Source organism: Balaenoptera borealis (assembly GCF_965194805.1).
Source record: "Balaenoptera borealis genome assembly, chromosome: 10".
In the NCBI taxonomy this organism is placed as follows: Eukaryota; Metazoa; Chordata; class Mammalia; order Artiodactyla; family Balaenopteridae; genus Balaenoptera; species Balaenoptera borealis.
Window position 1 is genome coordinate 85,285,545 of NC_138874.1, and position 24,892 is coordinate 85,310,436.

A 24,892-nucleotide genomic window follows, 5' to 3' on the forward strand; every position below is an offset into this window, starting at 1 on the left:
TTTTCAAACGAGGGGCGTGGGCTTAGTATGAGCTGTGCCACACGAGATTAGATGTTGGGCTTCCCAGAGGGTAATGGAAGAAGGCTCAGGAAAAAACCGAGCGCGGCGACTTCGGGAAAGCTGGGAACCTCCACCTTCCCTCCCGGCCCTGTTCTCCCTCGGCCTTTGTTTCCCGGGGCTGTTTTGGCTGTAACACAAAGTCGGCGCGCCCGGGAACGGTGTCATTTAAGTGAGACGCGCGGCAGAGCCGGACCGGAAGCAGCGCCCAGCTGGGACCCGTAGGGAGAGGCGGGGAGCGCGCGGCGGCGGCGGCGGCGGCGGCGGCGGCGGCCGTTGTGGCTCTGGCAGTGGTGGCGACAGTGGCGAGGCTACGCAGCCGGGGCGACGGGTCTGGTGCCGCAGCGGCTCGTTCAGGCCGTGCGTCGTCGCTGCAGACGCGGGCAGAGGAGGGAACAACGACTCAGCGGGAGCACTTGGCAGAGGAGGGGAAGGGGTGTGTGAGAGGGCCATGAGTGTTTGGGGTCGGGGAGAAGGATCTCGAAACTTGTTCCTCATATGTATGCTACTAGTTGATTTTTTTTTTTTTTAATGACAGATTCAGAAGACACCCCGCGTCTCCCTTCTCGAATTTCTCTTGGTTCTTGTCAGTTGATTCGTAGCCTGAAGTGAGTGAGAACTTTTTAATGCAACTACTGAGTTCAGATGGGTATGGGATGGATGAGAAACAAACGAGACAGGGGGAACAAGGGTAGGAGGTGGTGTCCCAGGGTGTAGGAACATCATGACGGTAATAGTAGTTAAAATTGGGAGAGTTTTACTGTACCAGATGTTGTTCTAAAACTCTTTATATGCGGTAACTCATTTAATGCCCAGTTTTGTGATACCGGTACTTTCATTAGCCTCCCTTTATGGAGGGGGAAACAGGCTCCTAGAGGTTAAGGAGCGTGCCCAAAGAAAGACCTGAAACGTCTTTGATGCAGAGCCAGGATTTGCGTTCTGGCAGGCTGACCCCAGAGCTTATCTCTAAGCTACCCACAATGGTTGTCCCCCATCAGGATGTGAAGGAAGTGAGGACATAAGACAAGGAGTGAGAGGCTGGTATGGTTTGAACAGATGTGATAAAACAGCAGAAGTAAGGAGTTGACATGGTAAAAAGGTGTGAGATCCAGGTGTGTCTTAGTGAGGGTAGAGTTGAAAGTGGCCTAAACCTTCGCCTCAGCCTTGGCTAGGGCCGGCCTCTCTCGAACTCTGTGGGGCAGGGAAGAGAGATATACACCCATACACGTAAGTTTGAAAATGGAATTATGAAGATCACAGACTCATAGGATTTAAAGATTGTTTGATGTAGCCACCTTATTTAGCAGATACAGTCAAGTAATCCATCCATCTGCCGTTAATGTATATCCCAAATTCTAGGTAATGCTGAAACCAGGAGCTGCTTTCTAACACAACTGAGTGACAGTTGAGATCTTTCAGTATTTCTAAGAATTTTGATTTAAAAGTGAATAGGAACAAGATAAAGTTATCTAGAACAAAGGACAAGGTGGTTTACCTTGAAGAAACTGTTTCAAAGAAAAAGGAAATCTTCACGTATGTTGAAAGAAGATAGGAAATTTTTATCAATTGATCCTGTACTGTTCACAAATCCATTAAGTCTAATGGAATACAGTAATGAAAATGTTAGCATATTCCAGAGAGTCAGTTTGTAGTAGTTGAGATCATGGGCTTAAGAATCAAGCAGATCTGCTTAGCTACATATTTGCTTTGTATAATTGATTTACTTTGTCCTTGATTTCTTCATCTCTAAAATGAAGGTAATAGTTCCTAACTTGCAGAATTAGAAGCAGTGTTTGTAAAGAACCTAGCATAATGTCTGGACAAAGTTGATAAATACCAGCAACCGTTATTACTCTGAATCAAATAAAAGTAAAGCATTGCTGAACCTTGTATGCAATGACATGGCAGCTTCTAGACCTGGTTTTAAATGGAAAGGTCAAAGAGTAATCTCCCTTGTTGGTAATTGAAGTGAAAGACATTGATTCATTTTCTGAAGGGTAAGTTTGTTACTTCAAAGTGATTGAAAGGTTTAGATGGCTAGATAACCCCTGTTATGCCCACCACAATCCTTTAAAGCTGTTGTGGCTTTTAAAGATAAGTTATTTTTGAACTATTCTGTTTCCTGAACTATGGGCAATTTAGGTTCTAAGTAACTGACTGTACTTCTTTACAGATGCATGGTCATGGAGGCTATGACTCTGATTTTAGTGATGATGAACACTGTGGAGAATCTAGCAAAAGGAAAAAAAAGTAAGTAATTTTTTATTGATCTATGTTTCCGATCCTTTCTAAATTGAGATGAGGTATAAATAATATTTAAAGTTTTTGCATTGTGTTTACATGTGAAGACAATGATGCTCTACTGAATGAATTTTTGTTTATTAAACTATAATGAATTGACTCAAAAATTTGAGAACAGTTATGTAAAAGATAAAGTAATGTTTATACTGTGAAGGGATTTATGGAAAGGGAAGCATAAGGAAAAAAAGGAAATCAGTTAAAGCTCTTAGATTTCTCTGTTGCATCTATTTTTCATTCAACTGTCAAGGACCCTACCTGCAACTGTCATAGCTAAGAAGGGGCTTGGTTGGTTGTCCCTTTGCTAGTACTTGACTTCAAAATGAGGTTACTGTGGAGGATGAGATTGTGATGCAGCACAATTCTTAGGATTTTGTGAATGAGCAGACTAAGTGGCCAGAGGAAGGAGTTCATGGAAGTCTTTATTGAATGGAAGAGGTAAGAACTGTTAGCAGATAAAGCCTGAGCCTTACAAGGAGGCCATATCGTGGTGGAGTGCCTGTGTTTAGGGAGGGGCATTGTTTTCAGCCTTCAGTGCTTAGAAACTTGATTTTATTCCATTAACTTAGGAGTGGTTGACTGATTCATGTTAACCAAACTTATAAAAGTTGGTTTATTATTTGACACTGAAAACAATATATAAGCATACTAGTTGGGACTGAACATTTTTGTTGGGTACTCAGTCTTCATGGATAACCAAAAGAATAGAAATAATTATATAATAAATTACATTTTTATGTAATGAAATGAAATTAAAATGCTTTACATTTTCAAGGTTTTTCATTCAAAAATATTACTTTGTAAGAATAGAATTTGAGCCAATCTAGTTGGATAGTCTTGTGTGCTCTAGGATTATATCTATTTACGTAACTAGGGCTGATCACCTATAGTCTATATATCATCTATAATCAGCCCTTCTTTTTCCATGTTATCAGTTACTGAAAGCTTTGTTATCTCTACTTTACAAACAAGGAAATTGTGGCACAAAAAGATTAAGTAATTTAAGATCAAGATAATTAATGACAGAGCCAAAATTTGAACCAAGGACCCCAGGTGGTGTGACACCAGAACCCATGCATTTGTTAGTCTCGTCTTCTCCATTTTATAGGTATTAAATAAAGTTAAGATATTAATTAAGCTATTAAAGGAGATGTAAAATATCTCATTAAAGATCAGTGAGTCTTTAAGAGTTGAATTCTTTAAAACATGTTCCAATTATGAAAATAATAAAGAAATAGGAAACACTCTGAGAAAAATGAACTCTTCTAATAATTTTTCTTCTTAACAAACCAGGACAGTTGAAGATGATTTACTGCTCAAAAAGCCATTTCAGAAGGAAAAACATGGAAAGGTGGTCCATAAACAAGTTGCAGCAGAATTGCTGGATAGGTATGGTACTTCAATGTACATTACTTTTTTTTGGTTTGAGATGTTGGTGATTTGATTATATTAATTAAATATAGACATTTGAATTTGCTTAAAATAAAATTTTTCTTAACAGGGAAGAAGCAAGAAATAGAAGGTTTCATCTCATAGCTATGGATGCTGTATCCTTTTATATTTCTAGATTTTGTGAATAATACAATTTTTTAAATCTATTTTATTTCATAAAATCTTGTGAAGTCAGATAGACGTAAATTTTATATTTAAAGATAAATGTTTATTGATATGGAATTTTGCCATTTATACTTCTGAGTACAGTTCTCTTTTACTAATATATAAGAAAGATTTAGAGGCAAAAAATAATAAAAAACATATTACTAATCTTCTATAAATAGGTTTACAAAGTCCATGTACTTGCAGGTATTTTTTCCAATCGATTTTTGTCAAGCTGTCAACATTTCTCATTTTTATACTATTATCTTCAGTCTCATTTTAACTCTTACTCTTTTCCTACCTGGTTCTTGGCTATTTAATGTCTTGGTAAAACTGTGTTTAATAATAGGTCTGTTTGATCATTAAAGAAATGCAAATCAAAACCACAATGAGGTATCACCTCGCACTGGTCAGAATGGCCATCATCAAAAAATCTACAAACAATAAATGCTGGAGAGGGTGTGGAGAAAAGGGAACCCTCTTGCACTGTTGGTGGGAATGTAAATTAATACAGCCACCATGGAGGTTCCTTAAAAAACTAAAAATAGAATTACCATATGACCCAGCAATCCCACTCCTGGGCATATGCCCTGACAAAACCATAATTCAAAAAGAGTCATGTACCACAATGTTCATTGCAGCACTGTTTACAATAGCCAGGACATGGAAGCAACCTAAGTGTCCATTGACAGATGAATGGATAAAGAAGATGTGGCCCATATATACAATGGAATATCACTCAGCCATAAAAAGAAACAAAATTGAGTTATTTGTAGTGAGGTGGATGGACCTAGAGTCTGTCATACAGAGTGAAGTAAGTGAGAAAGAGAAAAACAAATACCGTATGCTAACACATATATATGGAATCTAAAAAAAAAAAAGGTTCTGATGAACGTAGGGGCAGGACAGGAATAAAGACACAGACTAGAGAATGGACTTGAGGACATGGGCTGGGGGAAGGGTAAGCTGGGACAAAGTGAGAGAGTGGCATGGACATATATACACTACCAAATGTAAAATAGCTAGCTAGTGAGAAGCAGCTGCATAGCACAGGGAGACCAGCTCGGTGCTTTGTGACCACCTAGAGGGGTGGGATAGGGAGGGTGGGAGGGAGACGCAAGAGGGAGGGGATATGGGGATATATGTATACATATAGCTTATTCACTTTGTTATACAGCAGAAACTAACAGAACATTGTAAAGCAATTATATTCCAGTAAAGATGTTAGAAAAAATAAAAATGAAAAAAAAAATAGGTCTGTTTGTGGACTGTCTCAGGCCTGCTGTGGCTTCAGCTTTCAGGCATGAATTGGGGCTGTCTTTAAGTTATACCTTGTTTCTCTGTGATAGCCATCTCTCAGCTCAATGTTTTGGTAAGACTGTGGCTTATTACATAAGCCGCTACCACTGGTCATCCATATTACTGTCGGGAATATTGGAGAGTGAAGTATTTCTGGGTATTTATTACTGTGGTCAGGATAGGGAGAAGGGGACGATGTCAATTAGGTATACCCACTATCCTGTGGTCACCACTTTCACTTTATTGTTCCTGATCCTTTTCTTTAAGTTATAGAAGTTCTTTTGTCACCAATTTATTTATTCCTCTTATCTCCTAACCCAATAGCTTAGCTTTCCCATGGATCTCATCTGCTGCTGCTCCTTTAGCATTTCAACATCTACTCCTTCTCCTATTACACCACTCAGTTGGGGGTGTTAGGGCATCTAGTTACAGCCTGGTGAGGGTGAAAGTCTAGATCCCCTTTTCTTGCATGGCTGGAGGTGGGGCCATAGATTTTCTGGAGTGTTTGGCTGGAATAGAGTAGTTACTGCCTAAAAGTTATCTTTCCTGTTAGGCTGCCTCTCTCCTGATTATTTTGTTAGAGGGAACAGACTTTTGTTGGGACTTCTTTTGTCTCTGCTTGTAGGTATTTCCAGCTATCCAGCTTCTTCACCTCCAAGTCTGGCATTTATTAAGCAAAAAGAAAACCTGGGGAACTCAGGACCATGTCATACCATGGGTCCTGAGGTCCATAGCTAGTCTGCCTTCTTCTCTCTACCTTTCAGAGTCTTCTTATGTTTGTTTTATATATAATTTCCAAGGTTTTTAGTTCTCAGTGGGAGGAATAGGGAGAAGTGCAGTTGACCCTTGAAAAACACAGGGTTTGAACTGTGAGGGTCCACTTACACAAGGATTTTTATTTTACTGTATTACTTGTGTAAATATGGGTATTTATTTTACTGTAGTACTAACGATCTGCAGTTGGTTGAATCTACAGATGCAGAGGGCTGATTATACATTATGTGCAGGTTTTGGACAATGAGGAGGGTGGGTGTTCTGTCCACCCTGTTCAGGGATCAACTGTACATCTTTGCTCCATCTTCCAGGAAGCAAAGTCCCACCTACCACCTGTTTTTGTAAATAAAAGTTTTATTGGAACACAGCTGTGCTCATTCATTTAGGTGTTATCTGTGCCTACTTTCATGCTAAAGTGGCAGAGTTGAGTAGTTTTAACAGAGACCGTATGGCCTGCATATTTACTATTTACAGGAAAAGTTTGCTGACTTGAGCTCTTGAAAGATTTAAGTGACTTGCCGGTGTCACATGACCAGTTTGTGATAGACCAAGAGCTAGAACCCAGATCTCTGGGTATCTGGCTTTTCTCTTTTTTCTTTTCTGAAATGTTAATTGCTTTGTTGCTCGTTTCAGAATTACGTTTTGATTCGCTATTCTGTTAGAACACATTGTGATCAATTAAATAACTGTTTGTCTTTAATATAATAGGCTGTAGTCACAGACAATATTATGTCAGTTCTGTTATGTGTGTGTTCAGCTCTAGAGAGAGTACCATAGAGCTTTTTAAAACAAGTAAAATGCTCATGTGTCTTGTTGTATTGCACTGAAAATAAACATGACTGTAGTTTCTTTGAATATTAAAAGAGAGTATAAAAAAATAACGTGATTTCTTATATTTACTTCTTTTTGAAAGCCTCATGTTAGGATTTAATTTAATAAAAGTTACATCTTCTATTTTGGAGGCTTTATTGTTACTGAAATAGCTAAATTATATTTTATAATGAAGAAAAATTCTACTCCTCACCTTTAACTTTAGAAACTATAATTTGTTTTTCATATTTTGATGATTAAAATGAGTGGTGGTGTGAGGCTGTATATAGGAAGCTGTCCTTCTCCCCAGAGAGTTATTGCTTGAAAATGTTCAAAACAATATAGAGTATTCATTAGAAAGTGAAAGCCCCTCTACTGTACCATGTTCAGTCTTAACAGTTTAATATTTATCCTTTTAGATCTTTTTTTAATTTATAAGCATGGATAGCATATATTTGTGTATTTTTAAAAAACGAAATAGACTCATACTATGCTTTTTTTTTCCCTACTCAGTAATATGTCATTGATACCCAACTACTCCTGAACAAGTAAAATCCTTAATTTTTTGCATTTCAGTATCAAAGGCATACAAAGTTTGTAAATGACTATATTTTATACTATGGTGGCAAAAAAGAAGACTTCAGGCGATTGGGGTAAGTGTCATAAAGTTTATTTTACATAATGGGAGGTAGGTATGGGTGTCTTTGAAGACTCACAGCTACTGTATCTTCTGATTCTGTCATTTTCTCCTGCTTTCCATTCCAGTTTTGTTGTTATAAGGTGGAGAGGCCATTCGAAGCTTCTAGCTAAGCAACTCATCATGAACCCCATTTCTCTGGCAACAGGCCTCAGGCAGCCTGCTGATCCTGGCAATAACAGGATTATGTGAGGAATACTCACGTGCCTGATTATGCAGTGATTTTTTTTTTTTCGCCCACAAGGATCTTTGAAATAATGAACTTTTTAGACCTCAGGTTTGGGATTGCTTTTTAAAAGATAGGGCAAACAAGAGACCTCACTCTAATTATTTCCCACACATGAAATTCCTTCTTATATCTGAGACTCTTCTGTCAGAGCCTCTAGGTTTTGTGTGGGTTTTTTTCTCTTTACTTAACGATTTTCTGAGTTGATAGTGCCCTGAAAAACTTTATACCAGCTCATCAGCCACAAACTTAGCTCTCCTCTGAATTTAGCCTGTATTTCTCAACAATCCCTTGTTCTGTCCCCAATCTGTTATCATCTTGAAAAATCATCTCCTTCAGTTCTCTTCCTTCCTTACTCAGTCTTCCTAGGAAGCTGTAGTAAAATGAGGTGTGGAAAAATTCTTTATATATTTTTAAAATTAGATCACAATAGGATGATGTTACTTATTTTAGATTCTGAAACTTATTTTCATTCATCTTCCTTATCCATTTAGTGTTTATTCAGATTTCTCATCCTAGTTTTGGTAATTTAGCACCCTTTGTATAATTGAACCAGCGCTAGAGATGGGTGGATTCCTTATCTATTTGTTTCTGTAGCAGCACTGTTTATAACTGCCTTTTGAAAATACTGAAATACTTTTTATAAATATATATACATACATATAAAACTGTCTTTGTGTATCTTATTTTTATTCAGGTGCTCAAAAATCTCACACACTGTTTAACTTAAATTTGACTAATTTTGTTTTCATATTGAATTTGAAATTGTTTTATTTTTCAGGGAAAATGACAGGATAGACATGGATGTTATACGAGAAAATCACAGATTCCTATGGAATGAGGAGGATGAAATGGACATGAATTGGTAATTGTACACGTGTGAGACATAATGCATCAAATGCTATAGTCCTGTCTCTCCTGCTCCCTGAGTGTTTTCTTGTTTTGTCACCTGTCCAAAGCATTTGGCCCCTGCATGGGACAGTTCTGAATCGAGAACATAAAACCGTGCCTCAGATTATTGAATCTGGTTTGATTCTTTTGGTAATTTTTAACAATTTTAACTGACTTCTCATTGCTTGACTTTGTCTTTAAAAAATAATTTATAAAATTTTTACAATATTATTTGTTGTCTTGTAGTATGCTTCTTTTTAAATTTTAAAAATATTTTGGGAAAACGTAAAACCTGAAAATGGTTTTAAAAATTCAAACATTACAGAGGGTAAAAAGTGAAGAGTCAGTCTCCTTCTCATCTTTGACTATTAGTCTTCCAGCTTCCCTCCCTAGAGACCCACTATTAATAGTTAATATTCAGATATTCTATGCACATGTAAGTAATAGACCTCTTTTAAAACATTAATGTTTATATCGTATGCGTTATTTATTTGACATTGCCTCCAAGTAGCAAACAATGGTTGAATTTCTAAATGTGTAAGATTTATATTTTTTTAATGAATCTAGGGAGAAGAGACTTGCAAAGAAATACTATGATAAATTATTCAAGGAATACTGCGTAGCAGATCTCACCAGATACAAAGAAAATAAGGTATGCCTTCCAAATATTTATAGAAGAAGGTTCTTATTCACATACAGTATTACTTTTTAATATACTATTATGCCCTGTATTATTCTTTTGAGATGCTAATTCAATTCTAAGTTGTCCTCCATCTATGAAGTATCAATTGGACCATTTAACCTTGATAGCTGTGGAATTTACAAAGGGCCCCGAAGTCAAGGGTGCCTCTTTGTGAGATGAGACATGAAAAGTCTAAAATGAAACACAGGTGGCTACTGAATCTTGTTTTATCCTGACTCTAATCCAGAGCCTCTAGTCGTTATGATTTGACCCTTTGAATGATGTCTTCTTTCACAAATGATGTTTGAAATTGATAGGCTTTTTTTTTAAATGGATTACCATATAAAGAGGCAGATGCACATCTTCTGTTATGTAAATGTCTATTCTAGTAAAATTAGCTCTTATCAGTGCCAATTAGTAATGGCAAATTTCCCTTCCCGCTTTACATCTTACTTTAGTTAATATTTTTTTAATTAATTTTATTTATTTTTGGCTGCATTGGGTCTTCGTTGCTGCATGCAGGCTTTCTCTAGTTGTGGCGAGTGGGGGCTACTCTTCGTTGCGGTGCACAGGCTTCTCATTGCGGTGGCTTCTCTTGTTGCAGAGCATGGGCTCTAGGCGCACGGGCTTCAGTAGTTGCAGCATGCAGGCTCAGTAGTTGCGGCACATGGGCCCTAGAGCACATGGGCTTCAGTAGTTGCAGTGCGTGAGCTCAGTAGTTGCGGTGCGCAAGCTCTAGGGTGCATGGGCTTCAGTAGTTGTGGCATGCGGGCTCAGTAGTTGTGGCGCACAGGCTCTAGAGCGCAGGCTCGGTAGTTGTGGCGCATGGGCTTAGTTGCTCCGCAGCATGTGGAATCTTCCTGGACTAGGGATCGAACCCATGTCCCCTGCATTGGCAGGCGGATTCTTAACCACTGCGCCACCAGGGAAGTCCTATTTTAGTTAATATTAAAGGGATTTAAAAAAAATAGAAGTAGAGTTGATTTACAATGTTGTGTTTCAGGTGTATAGCAAAGTGATTTGGTTATATATATTTTTTCCCTTTTTTCGATTCTTTTCCATCATAGGTTATTACAAGATATTAAATATAGTTCCCTGTGCTACCCAGTAAATCCTTGTTGTTTATATTATATATGGTATTGCGTATCTGTAATCTCATACTCATAATTTATCCCTTCCCCCATATTCCCCTTTGGTAACCATACATTTGTTTTCTGTGTCTGTGAGTCTGTTTCTGTTTTATAAATAAGTTCATTTGTACTATTTTTAGATATCCGCCTATAAGTGATATCGTATAATACTTGTCTTTCTCTGTCTGTTTTACTTAGTATGATCATTTCTAGGTCCATCTATGTTGCTGCAAATGGCATTATTTCATTCTTTTTTATGGCTAAGTAATATTCCGTTGTATATATATACCATATCTTCTTTATCCATTCATCTGTCGACGGACATTTAGGTTGCTTCCATGTCTTGGCTATTGTAAATAGTGCTGCTGTGAACGTTGGGGTGTGTGTATCTTTTTTGAATTAGAGTTGTCGTCTTTTCCAGATACATGCCCAGGAGTGGCATTGCTGGATCATATAGTAACTTTATTTTTAGTTTTTTAAGGAACCTCCATACTCCATACTGTTTTTCCACAGTGACTGCACCAATTTACATTCCCAACAACAGTGTAGGAGGGTTCCCTTTTCTCCACACCTTCTCCAGCATTTATTATTTGTATACTTTTTGATGATAGCCATTCTGACTGGTGTGAGGTGATATCTCATTGTAGTTTTGATTTGCATTTCTCTAATAACTAGCAATGTTGAGCATCTTTTCATATGCCTGTTGGCCATCTGGATGTCTACTTTGGAGAAATGTCTATTTAGGTCTTCTGCCCATTTTTTGATTGAGTTTTTTGGGTTTTTTTATATTGAGCTGTGTGAGCTGTTTGTACATTTTGGAAATTAAGCCCTTGTTGGTCTCATAATTTGCAAATATTTTCTCCCATTCCATAGGTTGTCTTTTCATTTTGTTCATGGTTTCCTTTGCTATGCAAAAGCTTTTAAGTTTCATAGGTCCCATTTGTTTATTTTTGCTTTTATTTCTTTTGCCTTGTGAGACTGACCTAAGAAAATATTGCTACGATTTATGTCAGAGAACGTTTTGCCTATATGTTCTCTTCAAGGAGTTTTATGGTGTCATGTCTTATATTAAAGTCTTTAAGCCATTTTTAGTTTATTTTTGTGTATGGTGTTAGAGTGTGTTCTAACTTCATTGATTCACATGTGGCTGTCCAGCTTTCCCAATACCACTTGTTAAAGAGACTGACTGTCTTTTCTCCATTGTATATTCTCGCCTCCTTTGTCGAAGATTAATTGACCATAGTGTGTGGGTTTATCTCTGGGCTCTCTGTTCTGTTCCATTGATCTGTGTGTCTGTTTTGTGCCAGAACCATGCTGTTTTGATTGCTGTGGCTTTATAGTATTTTCTGAAGTCTGGAAGGGTTATGCCTCCAGCTTTGTTCTTTTTCCTCAGGATTACTTTGGCAATTCTGGGTCTTTTGTGATTACATATAAATTTTAGGATTATTTATTCTAGTTCTGTGAAAAATGTCATGGGTTATTTGATAGGGATCACATTAATCTGTAGATTGCTTTGGGTAGTATGGCCATTTTAACTATATTAAGTCTTCCAGTGCAAGAGCATGGGCTATCCTCCGATTTCATTGAATCATCTTCTGTTTCCTTTATCAATGTTTTATAGTTCTCAGCATATAAGTCTTTCACCTCCTTGATTAGGTTTATTCCTAGATATTTTTCTTTTTTTTGGATGCAATTTTAAGTGGGAATTTATTTTACTTTCTCTTTCTGATATTTCATTGTTAGTATGAAGAAATGCAGCAGATTTCTGTATATTAACATTGTATTCTGCTACCTTGCTGAATTCATTTATCAGTTCTAGTAGTTTTTGTGCAGAGTCTTTAGGGTTTTCTGTATAGGGTATCATGTAATCTGCACAAAATGACAATTTTACCTTTTCCCTTCCAATTTGGATACCTTTTATTTTTTCTCATCGGACTGCTGTGGCTAGGAATTCCAATACTGTGTTGAGTAGAAGTGGTGAGAGTGGACATCCTTGTTTTGTTCCAGATTTTAGCAGGAAGGCTTTCAGCTTTTCACCATTTAGTATTATGTTGGCTAAGTGGGTTCCCTCTATACCCACTTTGGTGAGAGATTTTAATCATGAATGGATATTGAATTGTATCAAATGCTTTTTCTACATCTATTGAGATGATCATGTGGTTTTTGTCTTTTGTTGATGTGATATATCAGATTGATTGATTTGCATATGTTGAACTATTCTTGTGACCCTGGAATGAACCCAACTTAATTATGGTGTATGACCTTTTTATGGATTGTTGGATTTGGTTTGCTAATATTTGTTGAGGATTTTTGCATCTATATTCATCAAAGATATTGTCCTGTAATTTTCTTTTTTGTTAGTGTCTTTGTCTGGTTTTGGTGTCAGGGTGATAGGTGGCTTCATAGGATGGCTTTGGGAGTGTTCCCGCCTCTTCAGTCTTTTGGGAGAGTTTGAGAAGGATCAGTATGAGTTCTTCTCGGTATGTTTGGTGCAATTCCCCAGTGAAGCCATCCAGTCCTGGACTTTTGTTTGCAGGGAATTTTTTAAATTACAGATTCTATTTCACTTCTAGTGATAGATCTGTTCAAATCATCTGTTTCTTCTTGATTCAGTTTTTACAGGCTATTTCTAGAAACTTGTCCATTTCTTCTAAGTAGTCCATTTTGTTGGCATATAACTGTTCATAATATCTTCTTATGATTTTTTGTATTTCTATAGTGTCGGTTATTATTTCTCCCTTTCATTTCTTATTTTATTTATTTGGGTCCTCTCTCTTTTCTTCTTGGTGAGCCTGGCCAGAAGTTTGTTGATTTTGTTTATCTGTTCAAAAAACCAGCTCATGGTATTATTGATTTTTCTGTTGTTTTTTAATCTTTATTTTATTTATTTCTTCTCTGATCTTTATTATTTCCTTCCTTCTGATGACTTTAGGTTTTATTTGCTCTTCTTTTTCTAATTCTTTTAGGTGGTAGGTTAGGTTATTTATTTGTGAGTTTTCTTGTTTTTTGAGGAAGGCCTGTATCGCCGTGAACTTCCCTCTAAGGACTGCTTTTGCTGCATCCCGTAGATTTTGTATGGTTGTGTTTTCATTGTTGTTGTCTCAAGATATTTTTTATTTCCTCTTTGATTTCATTGTTGACCCATTGGTTTTTAGTAGCATGTTGTTTCATCTCCATGTAATAGTTTTTTTCCTCGTTTCTCTTTCTGTGGTTGATTTCTAGTTTCATGTAGTTGTGGTCAGAAAAGATGCTTGAAATAATTTCTGTCCTCTTAAATTTGTTGAGCCTTGTTTTGTGTCCTAGTATGTGGTCTATCCTAAAGAATGTTCCATGTGTGCTTGAAAAGTATGTGTTTTCTGCTTTATTTGGATGTAGTATCCTGTAGATTTCAATTAAGTCTAACTGTTCTGTTGTGTCATTTGGGATCTCTGTTGCCTTATTGCTTTTCTGTCTGGAAGATCTGTCCATTGATGTGAGTGAGGTGTTAAAAGTCTCCTACTATTATTGTATTCCCATCAGTTTCTCCCTTTATGTCTGTTATTATTTGTTTTATGTATCTAGGTGCTCCTATATTGGGTGTGTATATGTTAACCAGTGTGATATCCTCTTCTTGTATTGATCCTTTTATCATTATATAGTGTCCTTCTTCGTCTTTCTTTATGGCCTTTGTTTTAAAGTCTGGTATGAGAATTGCTACCCTCGCTTTCTTGTCATTTCCATTTGCGTGAAATATCTTTTTCCATCTCCTCACTTTCAATCTATATGTGTCTTTAGCCCTAAAGTGGGTCTCCCATAGGCAGCATATTATAGGTTCTTGTTTTATTATCCAATCTGCCACTCTGTGTCTTTTGATCAATGTTTTTAGTCCATTGACTCTTAAAGTAATTATTGATAAGTGTATTTATTGCCATTTTAAACCTTGTTTTCCTGTTGATTTTGTATTTCTTTGTTCCTTTCTTCTTTTTGTTTTTCCTTTTGTGCTTTGATGGTTTTCTTTTGTATTATGCTTGAATTCCTTTCATTTTGGTTTTTGTGAATCTGTTGTATGTTTTTGATTTGTGGTTACCCTGGTTTTCAAGTATGTTAACCCATAACTCTATCTACTTGCTTTAGACTGGTGGTCATATCAGGTCAAACACTTTCTAAAAGATCTACATTTTCTTACTCCCTTCCTCCACATTTTGCAATTTTGATGCCCTGTTTCTCATCTTCATGTTTATCTTTTTGCTGTTCATTGTGATTATAATCGCTTTCACAGAATTTTTTGATTGTTTTTTTAATCTATGTACTGCCTAATTTAAGTGGTCGTCAATCTTTTTATATATTTACCTTTCCTATTGTGATTTTCCATTTCTTATAGATTCCTGCTTCTTTTCTATTTAGAGAACACCTTTTAGTATTTCTTTTAGAGTAGGTTTAGTGTTGCTGTATTCTTTTATTTTTTCTTTGAGAAATTCTTTCTCTCTCCTTCCATGCTTAATGATAATCTTGCTGGGTAGGGTATCATAGGTTGCAGGTTTTTCCCTTTCAGGACTTTAAATGTATCTTGCCACTCCCTTCTGGCATGCAAAGTTTCTGTAGAGAAATCAACTGATACCCTTATGGCGGTTCCCTTGTAACTGACTCTTTTTTTTTTTTTTTTTTTTTGACTCTTTGTTTTTATCTTGCTGCCTTTAGAATCCTCTCTAGCTTTTGCCATTATCATTATGACGTCTTGGAGTAGGTCCGTTTGGGACCCTCTGTGCTTCCTGTATCTGGATATCTGTTTCCTTCTTTAGGTTTGGGAAGTTTTCAGCCATAATTTCTTCAAATAAATTTTTGATTCCCTTTCCTCTTTCTTCTTCTGGGATTCCTTTTATGCATAGATTGGCGTGCTTTATATTATCCCATAATCTCATATGTTGCTTTCATTTTTTTTTTTTTTTCATTTGTCTTTCTGTCTGCTGTTCTGATTGGGTGATTTCCATTATTCTGTCTTCCAGATCACTTATTCATTTTTCTACCTTATTTAGTTTGCTATTTATTGCCTTTAGCTTGGTTTTCATCTTGGCAATTGGGTTGTCTAATTTTGATTGGCTCCTCTTTATAGTTTCTAGTTCCTTGTTATGGTGATCTGCATTTCTATCAATAGTCTTTCTTAATTCCTTCAGCATTTTTATTACCTCCTTTTTGAGCTTGGGGTCTGGTAGGCTGGAGAAGTCTGTTTCATTGTTCTTTCAGGGGATTTCTCTTGTTCTTTTAATTGGAAATAGTTCCTTTGTTTTTTCATTTTACTTACATTTCTTTGACTCTATGAATTTAGGAGAAACAGTTATCTACTGTGGCTGTTTTTATGTCAGAGCAACCCTGTGTAGACTGTGGGAGTCCAGTATTCTTGGTGCAAGGGTTGTTTTTGGTAGGATTCTTGCCATATCTTTTCTCAGGGTGTGTTGGCCCTTGTCCCCGTGCTGGCAGTGTGTTTGGTGGTGTTGTGATCAGAGCCTGCGTTGGATGTTGGGCAGAACCTCCTCTTTGCTCTGCGGTTGTCACAGCCCTGTCAGGGGCAGGGTCTGCTCCCCAGTTGTAAGAGTAGAAGCCCCCAGGTCAGGTTCTAAGCTGCAGTGTGAGGTAGGTGGGACTGGAGCACTCTCTCTGGGAAAGGAGCTGCTGTGTATTCTTCCCCAGTAGCTGTCCGCTGGGACATGCAACTCTGATGCTGCCTGCCACCTGGTGCACACACCCACAAAGATCACTGTTGTTGGCACTGCCTTCGGTGTCTGGTTCCTCTGTGGGAGCACCGGTAATCGGCTTGGAGGTCCCTTAGGCACGTATGCATGCTCACAAAGCCACTGATGCGAAAACCTACTGAAGGTGTGCCCACTGTGGGAGCTCCGGTAATTGGCTCAGATTTCAGCCCTGCCTCCACGTGTGCGCATCCACAGAGTTTGCAAAACCCGCAGTGGCCGGAGCTATGCCCCATTGCAAGCATGCTGATAATGAGGCTGCTATGGCAGAAGCACTCTCTTTCCTGTGCACACCCCCGGTTTTGGCCCAGGCCACACTCCTGGCGCTTCAGGCTGTCTCCACGCAGCCAAACCAAGTCCTCTCCCCAGGTGTGTCCACTGAAGCCCAAGTTTCACCACCCAGTTGCTGTGCACTTCAGGCACGTGTCTCTGGCTAGGAAGTGCAGCTACATGGCGGGGATCATCTATACTGGTCTTTCTTTACCCTGTAGGGCTGCAGGCCAGCTCCCGTGCTCTTCTCTCGAGCCTCTGAAGCTCCCTATCTGTCCCAGCAGACCTCCCAGCTGGTGAAGGAGGTTCCCAGGGTGAGGGGACCTTTCCTTTTTCACAGCTCCCTACCAGGGGTGTAGGTCTCATCCCAATTCCTCTTCTTCTCCCTGTTCCCTTTGTCTTCCCCAGTTATGTGGGGATCTTTCTTGCATCTCTGGTTATATAGGATCTTTAAGCTTTCAGTAGGTATTCTCTGAGAATTGTTCTATGAGTAGATGTATTTTTGTTGTATTTGTGGGAGGAGGTGAGCTCCATGTCTCTCTGCCATTTTGATCGCCTCCTCTAGGATGATTTTTATTCCTATCTCATTTTTCACATTTTTAGCTACTGATAGATAAATTGACCCAGAAACAAATGATCTCAGTTTGAAATGGGAGGGGAAGGGATGTTGCATAAATCTGTATGTTTTGGATAGTGTGCGTTTGTATTAAGAAAGACAACCTATTTAAAAAGCTTTTTTTAAAAAAAATTAATTTATTTATTTTTGGCTGCTTTGGGTCTTCGTTGCTGTGCACAGGCTTTCTCTAGTTGCGGTGAGCGGGAGCTGCTCTTTGTTGCGGTGTGCAGGCTTCTCCTTGCAGTGGCTTCTCTTGTTGCGGAGCACAGGCTCTAGGTGCGTGGGCTTCAGTAGTTGCAGCTCTCGGGCTCTAGAGCACAGGCTCAGTAGTTGTGCACATGGGCTTAGTTGCTCCGTGGCACGTGGGATCTTCCCGGACCAGGCCTCAAACCCGTGTCCCTTGCATCAGCAGGTGGATTCTTAACCACTGCGCCACCAGGGAAGTCCCTAAAAAGCTATCTTAGATTTGTTTATCCTAAGGATTTCTTTTCATTTAAATAGTTAAATCTCAGAACCATAATTGGTTTAATAATTTTTCACTAGTGCCTTTAATATGTGGGTTGCTTCACAATATTCTTATAGATAGTAGTAGTGTGCATTTTTATAACCTTGTTTACAAACCCCAGCGCTTGGTGTATCCCCAAAACATCCTCAGTTTCTTGTAAACTAGCTCTCATCTCGCTAATAGTTATTGACTGTATTGAATCCAAAAAGCACCACAGCAGTTGGAGTTACTTGAAGGTATTATACTGCAAGTTGAGGGTGAAGTATAAGTCTTTCAAGGAGCACATAACAAAACTTTTTCAACCCTGGTTCGTTTGTTGATTGTTTTCCAGTATTTATAGAGGACTGGGCTTGGTGCTATGGGTTTAAAGCATGGTGTCTGCCCTCAAAAAAAAAACTATAGTTGAGGGAAGAAAGTGGACATAAATAATAGTTAAATATTTATATTCCCCATTTATAAAAACACAGTATATTACTGGAAATCATACTTTATAGTGCATAGGGACTTCCCAAAAATAAATAATAATAAATAATTTAAATAAATAAAATAAAGTGCATAATCTTGAAACAAGTTGTGTTTTTCTACTAGAACATGATGAGTTAGTTAGATACCAGGGTAAGTGCAAGTAAGAAATCACATATGACTTGCAGGTTTTGAGTATAGATCCTAGAGAAATAGGAAATATGGAGAGAGGGACATCTTTTTCTTAAGGCTGTTTTTTAGAGCAGTTTTAAGTTCACGGCAAAATTGAGGGAAAGGTACAGAGATTTCCCATATCCTGCTCCACACATACCAGGGGGATCTTCTTGGCAAAGATAATGATTGTTTTTTTTGGCATACTATTTTGGAGAAAGAGTAATGCTGCTGACTTTCTTGCTACTATGCATTTTCTCATAGTTTTACTTACACAAAGACAGTGTTTTATTCATTTTTAATTAACAAGCTCCTAGCCAAGTGCCTAATATATATAGTAGATACTTAGGGCATTTTTAGTGAATTCCAGCCTTTGTTTCACACCCCCATTTCCTTCTTTGTTGCTTTTTCCCTTTCATCATTGAGAATTTGGTTGGATCATTGTATCAGTTAGGGTAAGATGCAGCTACAGGGACCAGCAAGCAGTCCCAAATAACAGTGGCTTAAATGAACTACAAGTTTGTTTTCCTTTCACATAAAAGTCCAAGTGGATGATCATGGAACTTTGTGTTGTCAGGAAGTCAGGATACTTCCCTCTTATTGCTTGCATGTGTGACCTCCTTGTTCTAGAGGGTAGAGTGAGAAGAAAAGGAGGCTAAGCACCACACCCTGAGTAATTCAAGTGTTTAATCCAACATATCAACAGGAATATTTGTCAGGAAAGAATAGAAAAACATAATTGAGGCAAAACCTCTATGCAGTCTTTAACTAGTAGGACATATTGTAGTTGTTTGTTACATTTCTTGTCCATCATAAGATTATAACCTTCTTGGTGACAGACACTTATTTTAATAATCACTTTATACTCTCAGCAGAGTGCCAAGCCCAGTAAGTAGTTGCTTAATAATTGGTGAATAGATTAATGAATGAAAGAAAAAGTTTGGGAACTGTTGCTGTACACATTTGACTGTGCTTCAGTAGACATTCCAACATCTGTTAGATGACAAACAATCCTCACATAAATGTATGGGCTTAAAAATAGAATTAAATACAGAGTTATTTTGAATTTTTTATTTCTTTTTTTCCTAGACTGGGGGATTTTATTTTATTTTCAGTTAGAATATTTTGAAATATTTTGAGCCCTCATTTGCATTTAAAATACAAAATTGCCTAATTCAAATAATAGATGATTAAAAAATAAAATAAAAATAAGCAAAGTTAACCAGGCATTGAACGCTTCATCTGAATTATCTTTCTTAATTACAACAACCTATGAGATTAGGATTTTACTCATAAAAAGGAAATAGACTGAGAAGTAACTTTCCCAACCTCACAGCTAGTTAATAAGAGCTTGCATTGGGTCAGCATGATTCTAGAGCTGAGCTTTTAACTGTATGGTAAATTGAATAGAAAACTAAACCATTTACTAAAATTATAGTAATTTAGCATATGAATGTGAGTCTTATAAGATAGTGGAGAAAACATTTTAACATTGTATCATTTTTAGCCAAAAAGCAAATACAGTTGACCCTTGAACAACATGGGTTTGAACTGTGTGGATTCTTTCACTAAATACGTACTATAGTACTACACAGTCTGTGGTTGGTTGAGTTTGCAGATGTGGAACCCTGGATTTGGAGGGCTAAGTGTAAATTTATGCTCAGATTTTCAGCTGCGTAGTGGTCAGTGCCCCTAAACGCCATGTTCAAGGGTCAACTATAAAGTTATGTTTAGGAATCAGGAGGGAAATTTAACAACTTTCCACTTTAGGGCTCCAGACTGGTACCACTGCACTTTCCTGTTCATTACTATGCTGTTGTAGTGGGAAAAGAGCCATATACAAATGAATGGTTGTGGTTGTGTTCCATTAAAACTTTATTTATAGAAATAGGCAGCAGGCCTGTAGACCATTATCTGCTAACCCCTGGTGTACTATACACCAGATACTATTATAAGTACTTTATATGTATTATTCCATTTAAACATCTTAACCCAAAGCAGGAGTACTCGTGTTACCTCTATATGAGGCAACTGAGCCATAAATAGATTAAATAACTTGTCCAGTATTATATAGCTGTCAAGTGATGGAGGTAAGACATAAACCCAAACAATCTGACTCCAAAGACTGTACTCTCATATTATAGTATACTACTTCTTTATTGTACTATAACTTCTTTTTTTTCTGTCAGTGTTATAGAACAGTATATATTTTTTGTTAATTTACATACCTTGTGCCTGGCACCTATAACTTTTAATAAGAAGTCTAAAAGTAAAGAGGATTGGACTTCCCTGGTGGCGCAGTGGTTAAGAATCCACCTGCCAATGCAGGGGACACAGGTTCAAGCCCTGGGCCAGGAAGATCCCACATGCCACGGAACAACTAAGCCTGTGCGCCACAACTACTGAGCCCACACGCCACAACTACTGAAGCCCATGCACCTAGAGCCTATGCTCTGCAACAAGAGAAGCCACTGCAATGAGAAGCCTGTGCACCGCAATGAAGAGTAGGCCCTGCTCGCAGCAACTAGAGAAAGCCGGCACACAGCAATGAAGACCCAACACAGCCAAAAATGAATAAATAAACTTTTTTAAAAAGTAAAGAGGGTGGGGCTTCCCTGGTGGCGCAGTGGTAGAGAATCTGCCTGCCAATGCAGGGGACACGGGTTCGAGCCCTGGTCTGGGAGGATCCCACATGCCGCGGATCAACTAGACCCGTGAGCCACAACTACTGAGCCTGTGCGTCTGGAGCCTGTGCTCTGCAACAAGAGAGGCCGCGACAGTGGGAGGCCCGCGCACCAAGAGGATTGTTCCTTAACAGAGAAGTTGGTTAATTGTTCAGATGTATTTTTAAGTACCTGGAATCCTATAAGGAGAGAAAAAACTATCATGATGGGAATTAGGTTTACTTTTTAGATTAGTAAGTGTCATTATGTTAATTGTTGGCTCCATGTTAAGATTTATCTACAATTTAAATATTGTTTAAATTTACTCTGGCATAAATGTATTTTTTTTGTTCTTGTCAGTTTGGATTTAGGTGGCGAGTAGAAAAAGAAGTAATTTCAGGGAAAGGTAATTCTTTTTCTTTATTTTAGTTTTTAATAGGATAAGGTTATTTTGTTATATTATTGAAGTCCTTGGGTAAGATTATTCCTAATGTATACAATAAGTGATTATCTACAAAATATAAAGTAAAATTAGAGAAGGTGTATTAATGATATATTGCTAACAAAGTTCAAAATATAATGCTTTAACGTTTTTTACCTTTAGAATTTTTGCTTCTAGGATATTCAATTGCAGATAAGTAGAAAATGTTCAAAGAGTTAAAAGTTTCCTAAGAAGGAAACTATCAACAGATGAATACTTGAGTTTTTCTCTTTATTAATTTTTGGAATAATGTGTTGGTATTACTGTATTCCAGTCAAATCCACATTTTGCAGATAGAAATTAAATATTACTTTGAACCTAATAGAATTTTTAGACAGGCTAGTTCTTAGGGAGTCACTGAGTTTGAGCCCAAATATTTACTCTGACAGAAAAAGAACAAGCATTTGGTAGACAATCAGTAAATGCTTTTTCTATGCATTGTAATCTATTCATAAAATTTTTCTGAAAATTTAATATTTCTATACTATCTCATGCTATAAAATTAGCTTTGTATTATTGGTGATTGCATTTAAGTGTTAATCTCTATACTATCTCATGCTATAAAATTAGCTCTTTATTGGTGATGGCATTTTAAGTGTTAATGCTTCTGAAAACTACATAGGAACATTAAGGAGATAATTTTAAACTAAAAACTTTAAAAAATCTTTGAAAATAAAGGTTTCGTTTTTAAATGATTAAACATTTATGCTGTCAGTGTGGCTCATATACATCTTCCATAAATTAAGATCAGCCCTAAAGGTACTATAGAGGAGAAGGAAAAAGAATAATTTTAAAGCTATTTTTAACTTTTCTTAGCGTTACATTTTAGTTTGTGCTTTTACCTAAGACAATGAGAACTGTTGAAAATGTCTATCACAATTTAAAAATTTTATACTTTTATTGAATGGAATTTTCAAGTGACAGTAAGTAATGCTGCCTTTAAAAAAAAATTGATGGACATTCTCTAAATTCATGTAATTGAAAAAAGTTTTAATTGAGAAGGGGAAAGAAAGCTATTTGCTGTGATTGAATCTTGGTGCTTTTTTAACAATAGAGCTGTTGCTAAACATACAGATTTAATGAAGTATTTATTTGGAATGAGTAAAACAGTGCCAATTTAGAAAAGTTATCAGCCTTTGAACTGGTAATTTTCAAAATTCATTTTGACAGTTTCTTTTTTATGAAAAAAAGTCAGTTTGTTCCTGTTGGTGCAAATTATTGAGATATAAATCCTTTTTTTTAGTTTGTGCAAATAAGTTTGATCTTGTCTTTTTCTGTTAGTTAGTAATTGTTGAGTAGTTTATTTTTTTTTCCCCTCTTGGATCATCAATATTAGTCCTTTTTTGCATAAGGTTTTAATACACAATGGATATGATAATAAGGTGTTGATTTTAGTGTCAAGTGATTCTAAAATTTAGAGCATCAGGTTTGATTACTTATTCTACTTAATCTCAAAATGCTAGTTAAAATGTGCTTTAAATGTCATTTTATGCTGGTACTTAAATGCTGTATTAAAAATTTCAATTTTTATCAATTTTAATATTATTAAATATTGAAAAAGATTGTCCCAGGTATAAGTGCATGTACTTTGGAAAATATACTTATTCTTTTAGGGTATTAGTGAGTATACTTTTTTAGTACTTCCATCTTCCAAAGTGTAAGATTCCCTCACATGGAGTCACTAAAAATCTGAATCTTAATATAAACAGTCAACTTGATAGATGGTCAACTATCTATCAAGTAAAGAATTCTGGAACTGATTTTTTTTTTTTTAACAGTTCATTCAGCAATTTGATTTGATTGTTGAACATACCACAATTATTGTGGTCAGTTTTTTAATGATTATTTTATAGAGCTAGGAATTTATATATGTATGTCATATATGTTATGTATGTATGTTGAGTAAATTTCAGAGGTAATACCAGATTGTATAGATAAATATTGTCACCAACCATCATAGCTAATATTCCTTCCTTTATTTGCAGGCCAGTTTTGCTGTGGAAATAAATGTTGTGATAAAAAAGAAGGCCTAAAGAGTTGGGAAGTTAATTTTGGTTATATTGAGCATGGTGAAAAGAGAAATGCGCTTGTTAAATTAAGTAAGTTGACTTTAGGTGGGGTATGATTGATTTCTTCAAAGTTTATCTAGTAATTTAGATTTTAAAATATATAGGCTAATTTAAGATTCAATTTAAAATTTTTAATGTGTCTTCTTGGAAACTCTTTTTTTCTCAGAGCTTATGAAAGTTGCAGGAGTGACACTAGGGGAAATAGTTCTAATGCCAGATGTAAACCAGTAATTCGTGAAGTGAAGACCTCTTTCCATTAATTTGAGAATGTCACCAGTGCAGAGTGAGATGCAAAGTATCAGAAAAGGCAATGTAAAGTCTCACATTAGCTGATAGCCATATTGTTATGGTGTAGACTTAATTGTGTCAATAAAGAAAAAATTTTAGGAGGGCAGATTGTTCTTGATATCAGTCTTAAAAGCTTAGGATTATAACCCAGAATACAAAAGTTTCTCTTAATATACATGTTTTAGGATCTGTTGCTCATTCTTTTTTTTTTTTTTCTAAGCTAGTCTTTTATGTGTCAGCGTCTTCTCTGCATCATGTTAACAACCTTCTCTGGTTCCTAAATACGTGTGCCCTTAGAGTGTCTGCCCACTCCGGGTAGAAATCAAGGATTTCCCCATATGCTACTTGGTACACACCAATGAAGGTTGGTGTCTGAGTTCTTCCTGGAAGTGCTTATGAGGAAGAGTCAACTAGTGTGAACTGAGATTAAAGCAAAAAAGAGACCACAATAGAGGAACTTTTTTGAAAGTTCTTCTCCATTTGAAAACTCTTAGAGTACTTCAGAGTAAATGACTATACCCACACTATTGTTATTAGATGTTTTTGATGTGAGATACAATTAATGCTGCCTGTGAAACAGTTTGCTTTTAGAATAACTTGACAGCACCATTTTCTAAAGCAATGGCAGAATATTTTCAATTTCTCAAGCATTCTAATACAATTTTTATTATATATATACATTTTTTGAGGTGGGAGAGAATCAGATTGTTTTCTTCAGATTATTTGTTTCCCCTCTTACAGTAAAGGAATGTAAGGAAAAATGACAATTTATGATATTAAAAGTAAAGTAGCAGTGCAGTTATTAAAATTTAGCAATTCCGTGGTGTTACTCTTTTTTTTTTTTTTTTTTAGGATTATGCCAAGAATGTTCCTTTAAATTAAATTTTCATCACAGGTAATATGATCTTTTAAAATGTGGTTGTTAATTTTAGTAGTCTTGGACGTAGTCACCTGCACTGGATGTCTAAAGTAGACTTGAGTGGTTGATGGTTTAATTAGTTGATTGTATATAAAATCCACCATTACCATATGACCACATAAACCAGGGAACTGGAAGTTCGTCATGCCTAACTCTAGCCAAGCAGTTGTAAATGTGAAGGCCTGTGCAGGGTGGTAGATAGATGCTAGAAATTTTGGTTTGGAATCAGTGTTCAGATACTGTAATATTCTTAGAAACTATATTG

The 24,892-nt window shown here is 36.8% G+C and overlaps 1 protein-coding gene across 2 annotated transcripts in view; it reads left to right on the top strand.

The window, feature by feature from the left end:
- The first annotated feature begins 323 nt into the window (after window positions 1-323).
- The window catches only part of LOC309604779 (protein FRA10AC1), a 39,533-nt gene continuing 14,964 nt past the window's right edge, over window positions 324-24,892 (top strand). Inside the window, exons 1-11 of one of the 2 annotated variants that reach the window (XM_082339733.1) lie at window positions 324-493; window positions 596-665; window positions 2,231-2,307; window positions 3,649-3,744; window positions 3,857-3,902; window positions 7,411-7,487; window positions 8,539-8,622; window positions 9,216-9,300; window positions 21,231-21,276; window positions 23,337-23,450; window positions 24,561-24,603. In XM_082339733.1, coding sequence (XP_082195859.1) covers window positions 2,231-2,307; window positions 3,649-3,744; window positions 3,857-3,902; window positions 7,411-7,487; window positions 8,539-8,622; window positions 9,216-9,300; window positions 21,231-21,276; window positions 23,337-23,450; window positions 24,561-24,603 — 668 coding nt within the window. In that variant the 5' untranslated portion in view covers window positions 324-493; window positions 596-665. The remainder of the gene's footprint in view (window positions 494-595; window positions 666-2,230; window positions 2,308-3,648; window positions 3,745-3,856; window positions 3,903-7,410; window positions 7,488-8,538; window positions 8,623-9,215; window positions 9,301-21,230; window positions 21,277-23,336; window positions 23,451-24,560; window positions 24,604-24,892) is intronic. The other variant, XM_082339734.1, reaches the window with a different exon arrangement.